At 46.5% G+C, this 17,112-nt stretch overlaps 1 protein-coding gene across 9 annotated transcripts in view; it reads right to left on the bottom strand.

Moving 5' to 3' along the window:
• UVRAG (UV radiation resistance associated) overlaps positions 1 to 17,112 on the bottom strand; it is a 300,947-nt gene that overhangs the window by 195,143 nt on the left and 88,692 nt on the right. For all 9 annotated transcript variants that reach the window (XM_068266640.1, XM_068266642.1, XM_068266636.1 and 6 more), the window contains 2 exons: positions 5,768 to 5,879; positions 3,114 to 3,234 (listed from right to left, as the gene is read on the bottom strand). In XM_068266640.1, the coding sequence (XP_068122741.1) occupies positions 3,114 to 3,234; positions 5,768 to 5,879 (233 nt within the window). The remainder of the gene's footprint in view (positions 1 to 3,113; positions 3,235 to 5,767; positions 5,880 to 17,112) is intronic.

The raw sequence follows: 17,112 nt of genomic DNA, 5'->3' as shown, positions 1-17,112 counted from the left end.
GAAATAAATGAAATCGGAACTTACCTGGGGCTTCCTCCAGTCCACCATAGGCCGCGAGGTCCTCTGGCGTCCTCTCCCGTTCCTGCTGCAGACTTCACTACCAGCAACACCCGGGCCAAGAGTCGGCCTGACACTTCCTTAATGGTGACCCTGCGTTTCATTACGCCGGCCGCTACGCTCTCCACTAGGCGTGACAGTCCTGAGCATGCGCGGTTTTCTAACCCTGAACCGCGAATACCGCAGGACTGTCACGTCGGCCAGCATGATGAAGCATAGTGGCCGGCGGGAAGTGTCACCGTTAATGAAGTGTCAGGTCGACACTCGGCCCGGGTGTCACCGCTAGTGAATTCTGCAGCAGGACCGGTGAGAGAAGCGGACTATGGTGGGCTGGAGGAAGCCCCAGGTAAGTGCCGATTTCATTTATTTCTACGGCTCAAGGTTCCTTTAAGAAGGCCGGATTTCTGGAAAGGCCACAAAGGCCCGGGCCTTGAGCGGATGCTACCAGATGGGACGGCTGAGCATGGAAGAGGAGTGGCTTTATATGAAGGAGGAGGCTTTGAACAGAAAATAGAGGCTCTACATTTGCCCAACACGTGGAAGAAGGGAAGTGCTGTACATAAAAGAGGACTGCTTCACATGGATGTTTCCCAGGAAAGAGGGGTCAGCACATAAAATGGGAGGGGGGCTGTTGCATGTAGAATGAAGCCACAAGAAAGTTGGCCTAGGTGCGGGAAAGGTATAAATCCGGCCTTGTAGCTTTCTCACCTCCTCTCACTCCCCCTTCCAGGATGAGCATCCCTCTCCTTTGGAACTCTCTCCCTCAGCCTGTCCATCATGCTCCAAGCCTGGAAACCTTCAAGCGTACTCTCAAACCACACCTGTTCAGACAAGCCTAGAAAGCTGTATTCTTGGCTATAGATAGCATTGGAGGCTCACTGCCTCATCCGCTGACCCCGGAGGCAGGAAATTTGGGCGCATGAGGCAGGTGGAAAAAAAGGGCGTTGCCATTCACTCCCATAATAAATATCGTTTAATGGGCGCCCAACAGGAAAAAAGGGCGCCGAAGAAAAATAACGTTTTACAAGCGGCGCCCGGAGACTTTTAATGTTTTATAACTGCTTCTCATGATTACACATTATTTAATGATTTATAATTATTTAAACATTATTTTTAAACGAAAAACAGTACAATATTTTTTTTACAACGTTATTAATGCTTATCACAGGGGGGTCTTAGGTTTAGGCACCACCAGGAGGGTCTTAGGTTTAGGCACCACCAGGGTAGTCTTAGGTTTAGGCACCACAAGGGGGGTCTTAGGGTTAGGCACCACCAGGGGGGGCGGGGTCTTAGGTTTAGGCACCAACAGGGGGGTCTTAGGTTTAGGCACCACCAGGGGGATCTTAGGGTTAGGCACCACCAGGGGGGTCTTAGGGTTAGGCACCACTAGGGGGGTCTTAGGGTTAGGCACCACCAGGGGGGTCTTAGGGTTAGGCACCACCAGGGGGGTCTTAGGGTTAGGCACCACCAGGGGGGTCTTAGGGCTAGGCACCAACAGGGGGGTCTTAGGGTTAGGCACCACCAGGGGGGGTCTTAGGTTTAGGCACCACCAGGGGGGTCTAGGGGTTAGGGGTAGGTACAGGAAGGGTTCTGTATGAGAGTAGGGTTAGGTATAGTTTTAGTAAAATTCTTATTAATGTTTTATAAAACGTTATTATACATTTCACTTTTTAAACAGGGAAGATTAACGTTATTACAATTGCCGGTTTCATACACATTATTTACTGATTTATAACTTTATAAAAAAATTTTTTTAAACGTTATTCATGCTTATCAATTAAAACCCTGCGCCCTTTTTTCCCGACGCCCTTTTTTAACGTACGTGCTGGCCCCTGTGTCTCCTTCCCTCTAGATTGTAAGCTTGCAAGGCCAGGCTCCTCCCCTAATGTCTCAAACCCACTAACCTCTAGATTGTAAGCTTATAAGGGCATGCACTTCCTCCTAGTGTTTCTTATTGTTCTGTAATTTATCATATGAACATGCACCTGTATTGGTGAGGCATCAAACCACACGAACCTATGAATGCATTTGTTTAGCTGGGTGTCCTGATTGTACAGAGCTCTGAACATCTCATGTATCTATACTCCCCACTATTTGTTTTGTACTATGTACAGCATCAAGGAAGACGTTGGCTATGAAAAATATATAATACCAAGAATTGGGAGAGGCATAAGTTGTGGCCACCAACTCTTTAAAGGGGAACTGAATATACAAAAAACAAAACAAATCGTTTCACTTACCTGGGGCTTCTGCCAGCCCCAAGCAGCCTCCGTGTCCCATGTTGGTGCTCCACGATTTTCCGTTCTTCCGCCACCAGCTGCTTTCGGTACTATCCTACGCGTATCTTTCTACACGTTCCCGCCTGCAATAGTGTCCTGCGCTAACAGAGCAGGACGCGATTGCGGAGAAAGATACGTGTGACCCGGGGCGCACAGGCGCAGTTGCCACATCGGTGATTCCGATGGTAACTGGCGGTGGGAGAAAGGAGGATCGTGGAGGACCGGTGCGTGACAGGAAAGCTGCAAGGGGCTGGCAGAAGCCCCAGGTAAGTGAAACTGTGTTGTTGTTTTTTTTATATTCAGTTCCACTTTAAAGTCTTGCACAGGAGTGATGGAAAACACAGAGAAATCCATCCTGTGTCCACCCTGTGTTTATAACAGCCTGTCTAATTTTTCCTTCTCAGCAAGTAATGAGCCAGTGTAATTTGATCTCTCAGCTGTCTGCCAAGTTGTGAGCCAATTTGTAAAACACAGAGGTTAACCTTTTCTCTGCTCCCAGCAAACCAGGAAGTAACCACACTGCAGCATCTCTGGGGAGCTCTAAAAGCTGTAACAAGGAAATGTTTTACTTTAAAGGTTATAATGCTGTTGCTTACCTTTTAGAGCAGAGAGACAGTTCTGAGTTCTGGTCTGCTTTAACTGAACTCACTGCATCCCAAAAGATTCAAAGGACCTGCCTCCTCTGTGTGCCTCTATCCCCCTGAACTCAGTGCTTTCCTGCTTTACTTAGACAACTATGCAACAATACAACTCATACAAAACAGAGAAAAACATTACCTGTCAGGTTGCACAGTTCAGGCACCAGCATCAGCACTCTGCCACTCATGCCTGGCTTAGTTCTTTTTGGTTGGTTTACAAGCAGTGGCTGGCTCGAATCCTGGATTTGTATATTGTATTGCTGTGTAGAAAAAAAATAAAACATTAATAAAGGTTTTGACAGCTGGAAAGTCACTGCATGAAACAGAAGGGTTGATATTCTCCTACTGCTACTACTTTATTTAATAAATTAGTCTTCCTATAGGAGGGATAACTGCAGGTCAGGACTCTGCGGTCTGCCTATAGGAGGGATAACTGCAGGTCAGGACTCTGCGGTCTTCCAATAGGGGGGGGGGGGGGGGGGGTAACTGCAGGTCAGGACTCTGCGGTCTTCCTATAGGAGGGGTAACTCTGCAGGTCAGGACTCTGCGGTCTTCCTATAGGAGGGATAACTGCAGGTCAGGGCTCTGCGGTCTTCCTATAGGAGGGGTAACTCTGCAGGTCAGGACTCTGCGGTCTTCCTATAGGAGGGATAACTGCAGGTCAGGACTCTGCGGTCTTCCAATAGGGGGGGGGGGGTAACTGCAGGTCAGGACTCTGCGGTCTTCCTATAGGAGGGGGTAACTGCAGGTCAGGACTCTGCATTCTTCCTATAGGAGGGGTAACTGCAGGTCAGGACTCTGCGGTCTTCCTATAGGAGGGGTAACTCTGCAGGTCAGGGCTCTGCAGTCTTCCTATAGGAGGGGTTACTGCAGGTCAGGACTCTGCAGTCTTCCTATAGGAGGGGTAACTCTGCAGGTCAGGGCTCTGCAGTCTTCCTATAGAAGGGGTAACTGCAGGTCAGGACTCTGCGGTCTTCCTATAGGAGGGGTAACTGTGCAGGTCAGGACTCTGCGGTCTTGCTATAGGAGGGGTAACTCTGCAGGTCAGGACTCTGCGGTCTTCCTATAGGAGGGGTAACTCTGCAGGTCAGGGCTCTGCAGTCTTCCTATAGGAGGGGTAACTGCAGGTCAGGACTCTGTGATCTTCCTATAGGAGGGGTAACTCTGCAGGTCAGGGCTCTGCAGTCTTCCTATAGGAGGGGTAACTCTGCAGGTCAGGGCTCTGCAGTCTTCCTATAGGAGGGGTAACTCTGCAGGTCAGGGCTCTGCAGTCTTCCAATAGGAGGGGTAACTCTGCAGGTCAGGACTCTGCGGTCTTCCTATAGGAGGTGTAACTCTGCAGGTCAGGACTCTGTAGTATTCCTATAGGAGGGGTCACTCTGCAGGTCAGTACTCTACGGTCTTCCTATAGGAGGGGTAACTCTGCAGGTCAGGGCTCTGCAGTCTTCCTATAGGAGGGGTAACTCTGCAGGTCAGGGCTCTGCAGTCTTCCTATAGAAGGGGTAACTCTGCAGGTCAGGGCTCTGCAGTCTTCCTATAGGAGGGGTAACTCCAGGCCCGGCCCTAGACCATTTGCCGCCTGAGGCAAACTTTAAAGAAATCGCCGCTGCACCCCCACCCACGGGGGGCCGCCCGAGCTGGAGGGGATAGCGGGCAGGAAGGGGGTATTGGGGCTAGCGGCGGGGAGGGGGGGTCGGACCCCCCCCTCCCTCGCCTGGGTCCCCCGTCCTCCGCTCCCCTCCAGCTTGTTATGCGCGTTGGCTGGCTGGCTGCAGCTGTAAGAGGCAACGGGCGGGGATCACTCACCTCTTCCTCGTTCAGCCTGCGCTCCACTGACGTCACTTCCTGCGGCGTAGCAGGAAGTGACGTCAGTGGAGCGCACGTTGGAACGAGGAAGAGGTGAGTGATCCCCGCCCGTTGCCTCTTACAGCCGCAGCCAGCCAGCCAGCGCGCATAACAAGCTGGAGGGGAGCGGAGGACGGGGGACCCAGGCGAGGGAGGGGGGGTCCGACCCCCCTCCCCGCCGCTCGCCCCAATACCCCCTTCCTGCCCGCTATTACCTCCAGCTCGGGCGGCACTCCACACCCACGGACGGGCGGGTGCCGCCCCCTCAGAAGCGCCGCCTGAGGCAAACGTTTCACCCCGCCTCATGGGCGGGCCGGCCCTGGGTAACTCTGCAGGTCAGGACTCTGCGGTCTTCCTATAGGAGGTGTAACTCTGCAGGTCAGGACTCTGCAGTCTTCCTATAGAAGGAGTAACTCTGCAGGTCAGGAGTCTGCGGTCTTCCTATAGGAGGGGTAACTCTGCAGGTCAGGGCTCTGCAGTCTTCCTATAGGAGGGGTAACTCTGCAGGTCAGGACTCTGCGGTCTTCCTATTGGAGGTGTAACTCTGCAGGTCAGGACTCTGTAGTATTCCTATAGGAGGGGTCACTCTGCAGGTCAGTACTCTACGGTCTTCCTATAGGAGGTGTAACTGCAGGTCAGGACTCTGCGGTCTTCCTATAGGAGGGGTAACTCTGCAGGTCAGGACTCTGCGGTCTTCCTATAGGAGGGGTAACTCTGCAGGTCAGGACTCTGCGGTCTATCTATAGGAAGAGTATCTCCTAGCAATTGTGGCTGAAAACATATGAAGAAAATTCTACACTACTCCTTCCACCGTGACCAATGGTAATAATAACCAGAACACACCAGTAGACGAACAGTTGGTGCTTAGGTATGTTGCTGTTGGCCTAAGCTAACTCAAAGACAGCGACAAGAGGAAGAGATATGAAAGGCCGCCCACCCAAAGCTTACATGTTTATAGTAGTCCACAAAGGTGATTTCACTTCCATCTGCCTTCTTAAATGTGGACTGTGGATTCATATCCCAGGCAATCTCATCAATGCGGTATGTTTTCTTGTTGTACCTGCAACAATCACAGTCACAACATTAACTGTTGAACCTTGAAAGTGATCCCGACCTGAAGCTCCGGATAAAAATCAGATACTTACCTTCAGAGAGGGAATCCCCCATTGCTGAGAGTGGCCCCCCTCACATCGGGGCCGCACAGCTCCTCTTCCGGGAAAGCGTGGTCGCCCAGTAGCCATGTGAGCCCACCCGCGCATGTGCAGTATCATGGAGCCTTCGGCTTACTACGCATGCGGGATCGCTCAGCTATTGCGCGGCTACGCTGCAGGAAGAAGAGCTGTGCTGTGCTCAGCGACGGGGGACATCAGAGCCTCAATAGGATCCTAAGGCTTCACTCTCTTTATTTAACCTCTTGACGACCAGCTAACGCCGATCGGCGTAAACTGGTCGTCTGCGGGTTACCATCCATGTCAGTTCACAGAGGGTGTCTCCGTGAACGGCTCGCCGGCAAAATGTAAACACGCGCGGAAGAAATCCCCGCTGTTTACATCATACGGCGCTGCTGCGCAGCAGCGCCGTAGGGCAGATCGGTGATCCCCGGCCTCTGATTGGCCGGGGATCGCCGGCATCTGATAGGCGGAAGCCTATCCTTCAATGCGCAGGACGGAACTCTGTCCTGCGCATTACGGAGAGAGGGAGGGAAGGAGGCAGAGGGCGGAAATGGCTGTGGAGGGGGGCTTTGAGGAGCCCCCCCCCGCAAAACGCAGATGGCCGGCGGTGATCAGACCCCCCCCGGCAGGACATCCCCCTAGTGGGGAAAAAAGGGGGGAAGTCTGATCGCCCTGGCATAATACTGATCTGTGCTGCGGGCTGGAGAGCCCACGCAGCACAGATCAGGCAAATCACCCCTGGTCGGCAAGTGGTTAAGTATTCGATTTTGTACTCAAGCTTAGGCTCGGCTACTCTTGAAAGATACTTCATACAATCAGCCTTGAAAGAGATGAGGGCTATTTGTAGCCTGAGCCCCGATCTGTTTGTAGCCTGAGCCCCGATCTGTTTATAGCCTGAGCCCGATCTGTTTATAGTCTGAGCCCGATCTGTTAGAGGTAGTAACAGGTAGGCCAATGAAAAAAAAAAAAAATTGGATAGCATGTGGCCTACTTCATTTTGTATCAGTGATAAATGTATTTGCTTTTTTTTCACAATTATAAGCGTTTTCCCAGTTGGTAATTTTGGGGTAGTGTAGACGGACCTTCCTCTGCAGTTCAGCTGTCATTTTACTATTGGTTTCAATGTAGTCTGAATGCAGTTTGAAGTCATTGGGCCTGATTCACAAAGCGGTGCTAACAGTTAGCACGCTGGTGAAAAGCACTTTATCACGCCTAAACTCAGTTTAAGCATGATAAGTTTAGGTGTGATAAGTTTAGGTGTGATAAGTTTAGGTGTGATAAGTTTAAGCACCAACTGGGTTTGCACCGCAGTGCACAGCTGATCAAAAGTTTTGCGCTAGCAAAGTCTGGTGCACTTCGCATAGAGTTTAATGCGCCATTAAACTGCGCCGTGCTTTGCGTGCGGGACTTTGCGCTCGATGTAAACTTATCTAAACTTAACATGCCTAAGCTTATCATGCCTAAACTGGCTTTTCACCAGCGTGGTGCAATGGTTATCATGCCTAAAGTCTCTAACTGGGTTAGCACCGCTTTGTGAATCGAGCCCATTGAGTTTTTTCCAGGTGCACACCAACAGTTTCCTTCAGAGCTCAGGCTGAAGTCATGACCTGAAATGAATACTCTGTGAACTCGATAAAGTGGTGAACTAAAAGTGACAGACCAAACCCACCTAAAGCCAAAGAAACAAAACCAGACCAAACCGCCAAAAGTTATACTTTACATTACAAGACAACTATTGTGAAAAAATGGAAAATTCAAAATACATACACTCACCTAAAGGATTATTAGGAACACCATACTAATACGGTGTTTCACCCCCTTTCACCTTCAGAACTGCCTTAATTCTACGTGGCATTGATTCAACAAGGTGCTGAAAGCATTCTTTAGAAATGTTGACCCATATTGATAGGATAGCATCTTGCAGTTGATGGAGATTTGTGGGATGCACATCCAGGGCACGAAGCTCCCGTTCCATCACATCCCAAAGATGCTCTATTGGGTTGAGATCTGGTGACTGTGGGGGCCATTTTAGTACAGTGAACTCATTGTCATGTTCAAGAAACCAATTTGAAATGATTCGAGATTTGCGACATGATGCATTATCCTGCTGGAAGTAGCCATCAGAGGATGGGTCCATGGTGGTCATGAAGGGATGGACATGGTCAGAAACAATGCTCAGGTAGCAACTGGCTTTTAAACGATGCCCAGTTGGCACTAAGGGGCCTAAAGTTTGCCAAGAAAACATCCCCCACACCATTACACCACCACCACCACCAGTCTGCACAGTGGTAACAAGGCATGATGGATCCATGTTCTCATTCTGTTTACTCCAAATTCTGACTCTATCGAGACTCATCAGACCAGGGCAACATTTTCCCAGTCTTCAACTGTCCAATTTTGGTGAGCTCGTGCAAATTATAGCCTCTATTTCCTATTTGTAGTAGAGATGAGTGGTACCCGGTGGGGTCTTCTGTTGTTGTAGCCCATTTGCCTCAAGGTTGTGCATGCTGTGGTTTCACAAATGCTTTGCTGTATACCTCAGTTGTAATGAGTGGTTATTTAAAGTGAACCTCCGGACTAAAAATCGACTCAGCAGCACTGAAAAGGCCTGGTGTTTCTTTAACAGTTTCACAGCATCAGAACTTTGTTTCTCTTATCCAAGCCTCATTTTTTAGCGGCACAGAAGAAAACTGCCCGGGCTTTTTTTCCCTGATGCTGTGCAAAGCATGATAGGATTTCTGATGTTGTTGCTCTCGTTCTGCTGTTTTGAGAAAGGGCCTCCGCCCGAAACGTCATGCATGCTGTTGTGATGCTCTTGTACCACTGCTATTATTATTATTATTTAGTATTTATATAGCGCCAACATATTACGCAGCGCTGCGCAGTGTATATATATATCTTGTCGCTAACTGTCCCTCAAAGGAGCTCACAATCTAATCCCTACCATTGCCATATGGCTATATTATGTAGTGTATGTATTGTAGTCTAGGGCCAATTTTAGGGGGAGCCAATTAACTTATCCGTATGTTTTTGGAATGTGGGAGGAAACCGGAGTGCCCGGAGGAAACCCACGCAGACACGGAGAGAACATACAAACTCTTTGCAGATAGCGCCCTGGCTGGGATTCGAACCAGGGACCCAGTGCTGCAAGGCGAGAGAGCTAACCACTACGCCACCGTGCTGCCCACTGCTACTAATATATTAATATGCAATAAAGATTGGATATATATCCGTGGAGGGTCGAGTCCGACTGGGAATGTTGTTTGCAGTTTGGATTGTCAAAGAGGAGTGATGGACCTCTAGCCCGGACAGGACTCCCCAATATAATCGGCTTATCCCAGAGGCGAGCAGATACATTTCAGATTGCGATCAGATTGTGAAATACTCAGACTGGCCCGTCTGGCACTAACAACCATGCCATGCTCAAAATTGTTTAAATCACCTTTCTTTCCCATTCTGACATTCAGTTTGGAGTTCAGGAGATTGTCTTGACCAGGACCACAGCCCAAAATGCATTGAAGCAACTGCCATGTGATTGGTTGATTAGATAATTGCATTAATGAGAAATTGAATAGGTGTTCCTAATAATCCTTTAGGTGAGTGTATACAGGTGAAACTCGGAAAAATAGAATATCATGCAAAAGTCCTTTATTTCAGCAATTCAACTTAAAAGGTGAAACTAATATAAGAACTCAGAACCCTTTGCAGGTGTTTTGGATGAATTAGCTGATTAGATTCTAATGGGCTGATTTTGTGGTTCCCATAAGCTGTAAGCCATAATCATCAAAAGTATAACAAATAAAGGCTTGAAATATCTCGCTTTGAATGTAATGAGTCTTATTCATATATTAGTTTTACCATTTAGTGACCCTGAGCAGAGGCATAAACTTAAAATCTGGATTTACCTGGGGCTGACTGACTCCTAACCTACCCCCCCCCCCCCCCCTCCATAGCACGCAAGGTCTTCCGGCATACTCAGAGTCCCCTCCGCGGTCCTGCTGGCGGCTCCGGTAATCTGGCAACTTTGTCTGAAGTCGTGCATGTGGGGCCCATGTGATCACCCGACACGTCACCAGGCCGCCAGTTGCCATAAGTATCCTGCGCATGCGTGGTTCTCTAAAGACTGAACCGGGTATGCACCCGACCCTTAGGCAACTGCCGTGATGATGCACCGCCGGGAGGTACACTCCCCGAAAATCTGTGACAATGCACACAATAGCACCTAAATCATGTGGCGATATTTACCTCTGGGATCCAGCGCAGGCACAGCACCATCTTCCCCCTCGAGACGCCTGCACAATAGAGCAGACCTGATTGGCCTCGGCAATTTCCGCTGCAGCCCGACGGGGAAGCTGGATCTCTAAATATTGCCATCTGCTGCTCGATCGAGGGAGCCAGAGCTGGATTGGTGCTGCACAGGAGGAAGGGGGAAGCTTCATTAGGATCCAGTGGATTCCCCCTCCTGAGGTAATTATGTTGGCTATGAAATAGCCAACATACTGTTCTGCGAGTTCAGCTCCTTCTTCTTCTTCTTATTATTAGCGCCCCCCCATTTTCTATACACTCCTCCTCCTACAGTTTCAGAGGTACAAGCGCCAAACTTTCCACACGTATTCGTCTTATAGCAAACAACGTTGCTTGTGCTTTAATAAGCGATCTCGCCCTCCGAGTCCCTGCGGCAGACCCATTTTTTCGTATTGACTTTGACAGGGAAAATTTTCACTGCCACTCGTACAATTTTGAAGCTACACTCCCGAAACTCAGACCACATATTGTTAGTGTCACCTGGAATAAAAATATGTATTGGGGGGGGACCCCAAAGTGGGCGGAGCTACCAACGGCCAATGAAAATGTAGCAATTTCCTATACGCTACTTCTCCCAGAGTTTTGGTAGTACAATTCTGAAACTTTGCCCACTTGTTCAGCTCATACCCAAATAGGTTGCTTGTGCTTTGTTAAAGGGAACCTAAACTGAGAAGGATATGGATTTTTCCTTTTAAAATAATACCAGTTGCCTGAATCGCCTGCTGACCCTGTGTCTCTAATAGTTTTAGCCACAGCCCCTGAACAAGCATGCAGATCAGGTGCTCTGACTGAAGTCAGACTGGATTAGCTGCATGCTTGTTTCCGGGTGTGATTCAGCCACTATTGCAGTCACAGAGATCAGCTGGACTGCCAGGCAACTGGTATTGTATAACAGGAACCATCCATATCACTCTTAGTTAAGGTTCCCTTTAAGCAATCCCACCCTCCGTGCTCCTGTGGCGGCCCCCCCCAGAAGACCCCATTTTCCCCTTAGACTTTCATTGGAAAATGTGAAATTTACTCGTACAGCTTTGAAGTTAAACTCACCAAACTTGGGTCACTTAGTCATGGGGTGAAGCTGATACATTCTGTCACATTTTGACGACCCCAAAAAGCGGGTGGAGCCACAAACAACCAATCAGATTTTCCCTATTGACTTCAATGAGAAAATGCAAAACACTCTTATTCTCATAGTATGAAAGCTAGAGACCCCAAACTTGGCACAGTGGGTCACTGGGTGACTGGGGTTAAAATTTAGCAAGGTGGGCGGAGCCACATACAGCCAATCAGACACATAACCAACATCATGTGGTTTCTTCAGAAACAACACCATCTAGTTTTCTTTATTATTCTTTAGGTTCTCTTTAAAAAAAGCAAACGCAACAGCAAAACACAAAGCGTGCTTGATTTATCTACATTTATGATTTTGGGATCCCCCCCTGAAGTGGAGCTCCCATAAGCATCTTGTGGTATTGGACCTCACAACGCCGTAGCGGTTGGAGACATGGGGAGAAACTATATTACCTACTAAAGTAATTGGAGAGATTAAGAAAAATCAAAACATTTTTTAGGGGAGAGAACCGTGCAGTGTTGCTCTCCATGGCCTCGTGATCACGGGTAACCCATGATCACAAGCTTTTTTTCCTGTTCATGAGGTCGGATTCAGAATTCGTGATCGCCTCTTGATCACAGATTCAGTTCTGTATGCACTGGTGATCGTGGTCCAAATCCGGCTCGTGATCACGGCCGTTATTATACCGTGAAAACCCGCCGACTTTAGCGGTTAATAGCAAAGCCCCCTTACAGGAGATAAACACCAAACAACCATGTTAAGTTGAACAGTGGGAACAAGGGGAATTTTTTTTTTTCAAAAAGACCTTATAGTTTTTGAGAAAATTACTTAACATATCCTGCAAATGTGGTGTTTCTAGCATGTAAGGGGGCTTTGCTATTAACCGCTAAAATCGGCGGGTTTTGGTGGTTTTTATTCACAAATACTTTTTTCATTTGAAACTTTAAAATCGATTTTCTTAAAAACGATAAGGTCTTTTTGGAAAAACAATGTTTTAAGTTGTAGCCACTGTTTACCTTTATTATCCATGCAATTTTGGTGATTGTAGCATGATGTATGGGGGCTTTGCTGTTAACGTTAATGTCAAATTTGAAATCACGGCCGTGATCACGCATTCTACATGTAATCATGGCTAAAGTCTGAGTCGAATTCAGAGCTCTGATTCCAATCCGGATTTCGATTCTGTCATGACCGGATTTACTGGAATTCGTGATTGGGGGTATCCGAGCATCACTGCGCACTATATTATTTATGTAAGGAGGCCACATTTTATCTCACATCCACTGTAAAGGAAGTACAACCATACGGAGCACTCTTTCTATGCAGAGTGCAGGCGGGCTGTGATTTCTGCTCAGCGCGAGGCAACCAGTAAATCAGCGCAGTGACATAAGCTGGTAGAGGAACAGGACCGTACAAACTTTTCAGAATTGAAAGGGAACCTGAGATGGGCCCCCCACCATAAAATATGGACTAAAGTAATTATTTCTTAACCACTTAAGTCTATCTGGACGGATATAGCCATCCAGATAGACTGTGCAGCTCCTACTGTCTTAGGCGCGATCGCGCACGCTCCCGCCGCCTGCAGTTATCCCCCCGATCAGTGAATGGGAATATAGTTCCCATTCACCGATCTAAGTCCCCCGCAGAAGAACCGATGGTCTCTTATCAGAGACCGCAGTCTTTCTGCAAAAAAAAAAAATGTTTCCTGTCCTCTTTCTAGTTCCTGGAAGTGTGATCGTTCTCTTCCAGGACTTTTTTGACTGTGGCCATCTTGTGGCCAAATAGACTAAACAGCACCCAGATACATTTTTTATTAAATAATTACATTATATTACATTTAAAATTAGCTGTTTACTTCCCACACCAAAAATTACCTAAATACATGTTTTAATAAAAAAACAAAACAAAATTACAATAAAAAAACAAAACAAATAGTTACCTAAGGATCTGAACTTTTTTAATATGCATGTCAAGAGAGTATATTATGATATTTTTTTAAATTATAAGCTTGTAAATAGTGATGGATGCAAATGGAAAAAATGCACCTATATTTCAAAATAAAATATCGGCGCCATAAATTGTGATAGGGACATCATTTAAACAGTGTATTAACCGGGACAAATGGGCAAATAAAATAAACGAGTTTTAAATAATTATGGTAGCATGTATTAAAGCGGATCCGAGATGAAAAACTACCTATAACAAGTAACTTGTCTATATATCTTATCTAAAGTTTAGATAGTTTATACAGCAAATCTAGCTGCAAACAGCTTTAATAGAATATGATTGATTATTCCTGTGATACAATGACAGCAGCCATGTTGTTTGTAAACATTACACAGAGGCAGGCTTATCTGCATCTTGAGCAAAGAAAACTAATCCCCCCTCCTCCTCCCCTCAGCCTCTGAAATCTCTGGCTAGTAATACCTCCCCCTCCTCCTGCTCAGACTGAGCTCCCATGAGCCCTTGCTACTGTCTGAAAGTGCCTTGGCTCTCTGAAAACCTGTGGGCGTGGCTTGTTCAGTTTATAGGGAATTAGAGCATTAAAACAAAAACAAAAAAGTATTTGGCTTGAGGAATGCCCTATAAAGAATAGGAAAGGAACACAATTATGCAATGAGTAAAAGTTCATCTCGGATCCACTTTAATTTCAAACTATATTGGCCAAAAACTGAGAAATGATTTTTTTTCCTTTCTTTCTTAATCTTCCTGTTAAAACGGATTTTGAAAAAATAATTGTTAGCAAAATGTACCAAAGAAAGCCGAATTAGTGGCGGTAAAAAAAAGATATAGATCAATTAATTGTGATAATTAGTGAGAAAGTTATTGGTGAATGAATGGGAGGTGAAAGTTGCTCGGATGCATAAGGTTAACAACACTGTAGGCTGAAGTGGTTAAAGTGTACCTGAGATTGAGCCGCCGCCATATACAGTGGGTTGCAAAAGTATTCGGCCCCCTTGAAGTTATCCACATTCTGTCACATTACTGCCACAAACATGCATCAATTTTATTGGAATTTCACATGAAAGACCAATACAAAGTGGTGTACATGTGAGAAGTGGAATGAAAATCATACAGGATTCCAAACATTTTTTAGAAATAAATAACCGCAAAGTGGGGTGTGCGTAATTATTCAGCCCCCTTTGGTCTGAGTGCAGTCAGTTGCCCATAGACATTGCCTGATGAGTGCTAATGACTAAATAGAGTGCACCTGTGTGTAATCTACAGGGAGTGCAGAATTATTAGGCACATGAGTATTTTGACCACATCATCCTCTTTATGCATGTTGTCTTACTCCAAGCTGTATAGGCTCGAAAGCCTACTACCAATTAAGCATATTAGGTGATGTGCATCTCTGTAATGAGAAGGGGTGTGGTCTAATGACATCAACACCCTATATCAGGTGTGCATAATTATTAGGCAACTTCCTTTCCTTTGGCAAAATGGGTCAAAAGAAGGACTTGACAGGCTCAGAAAAGTCAAAAATAGTGAGATATCTTGCAAAGGGATGCAGCACTCTTAAAATTGCAAAGCTTCTGAAGCGTGATCATCGAACAATCAAGCGTTTCATTCAAAATAGTCAACAGGGTCGCAAGAAGCATGTGGAAAAACCAAGGCGCAAAATAACTGCCCATGAACTGAGAAAAGTCAAGCGTGCAGCTGCCAAGATGCCACTTGCCACCAGTTTGGCCATATTTCAGAGCTGCAACATCACTGGAGTGCCCAAAAGCACAAGGTGTGCAATACTCAGAGACATGGCCAAGGTAAGAGAGGCTGAAAGACGACCAACACTGAACAAGACACACAAGCTGAAACGTCAAGACTGGGCCAAGAAATATCTCAAGACTGATTTTTCTAAGGTTTTATGGACTGATGAAATGAGAGTGAGTCTTGATGGGCCAGATGGATGGGCCCGTGGCTGGATTGGTAAAGGGCAGAGAGCTCCAGTCCGACTCAGACGCCAGCAAGGTGGAGGTGGAGTACTGGTTTGGGCTGGTATCATCAAAGATGAGCTTGTGGGGCCTTTTTGGGTTGAGGATGGAGTCAAGCTCAACTCCCAGTCCTACTGCCAGGTTCTGGAAGACACCTTCTTCAAGCAGTGGTACAGGAAGAAGTCTGCATCCTTCAAGAAAAACATGATTTTCATGCAGGACAATTCTCCATCACACGCGTCCAAGTACTCCACAGCGTGGCTGGCAAGAAAGGGTATAAAAAAAAGAAAAAACTAATGACATGACCTCCTTGTTCACCTGATCTGAACCCCATTGAGAACCTGTGGTCCATCATAAAATGTGATATTTACAAGTAGGGAAAACAGTACACCTCTCTGAACAGTGTCTGGGAGGCTGTGGTTGCTGCTGAACGCAATGTTGATGGTGAACAGATAAAAACACTGACAGAATCCATGGATGGCAGGCTTTTGAGTGTCCTTGCAAAGAAAGGTGGCTATATTGGTCACTGATTTGTTTTTGTTTTGTTTTTTAATGTCAGAAATGTATATTTGTGAATGCTGAGATGTTATATTGGTTTCACTGGTAAAAATAAATAATTGAAATGGGTATATATTTGTTTTTTGTTAAGTTGCTTAATAACTATGCACAGTAATAGTCACCTGCACACACAGATATCCCCCTAAAATAGCTAAAACTAAAAACAAACTAAAAACTACTTTCAAAAATATTCAGCTTTGATATTAATGAGTTTTTTGAGTTCATTGAGAACATGGTTGTTGTTCAATAATAAAATTATTCCTCAAAAATACAACTTGCCTAATAATTCTGCACTCCCTGTAATGTCAGTACAAATACAGCTGCTCTGTGACGGCCTCAGAGGTTGTCTAAGAGAATATTGGGAGCAACAACACCATGAAGTCCAAAGAACACACCAGACAGGTCAGGTACAACGTTATTGAGAAATTTAAAGCAGGCTTAGGCTACAAAAAGATTTCCAAAGCCTTGAACAACCCACGGAGCACTGTTCAAGCGATCATTCAGAAATAGAAGGAGTATGGCACAACTGTAAACCTACCGAGACAAGGCCATCCACCTAAACTCACAGGCCGAACAAGGAGAGCGCTGATCAGAAATGCAGCTAAGAGGCCCATGGTGACTCTGGACGAGCTGCAGAGATCTACAGCTCAGGTGGGAGAATCTGTCCATAGGACAACTATTAGTCGTGCACTGCACAAAGTTGGCCTTTATGGAAGAGTGGCAAGAAGAAATCCATTGTTAACAGAACAGCATAAGAAGTCCCGTTTGCAGTTTGCCACAAGCCATGTGGGGGGCACAGCAAACATGTGGAAGAAGGCGCTCTGGTCAGATGAGACCAAAATAGAACGTTTTGGCCAAAATGTAAAACGCTATGTATGGCGGAAAACTAACACTGCACATCACTCTGAACGCACCATCCCCACTGTCAAATATGGTGGTGGCAGCATCATGCTCGGGGGAGGGGGGGTGCATCTCTTCAGCAGGGACAGGGAAGCTGGTCAGAGTTGATGGGAAGATGGACAGAGCCAAATACAGGGCAATCTTGGAAGAAAACCTGTTGGAGTCTGCAGAAGACTTGAGACTGGGGTGGAGGTTCACCTTCCAGCAGGACAACGACCCTAAACATAAATCCAGGGCAACAATGGAATGGTTTAAAACAAAACATATCTATGTGTTAGAATGGCCCAGTCAAAGTCCAGATCTAAATCCAATCGAGAATGTGTGGCAAGATCTGAAAATTGCTGTTCACAAACG

Source organism: Hyperolius riggenbachi, chromosome 2, assembly GCF_040937935.1.
Source record: "Hyperolius riggenbachi isolate aHypRig1 chromosome 2, aHypRig1.pri, whole genome shotgun sequence".
NCBI lineage: Eukaryota > Metazoa > Chordata > Amphibia > Anura > Hyperoliidae > Hyperolius > Hyperolius riggenbachi.
Note: the sequence above shows the minus strand (reverse complement) of the source record. Positions and strands in the feature narration are given on the sequence as shown.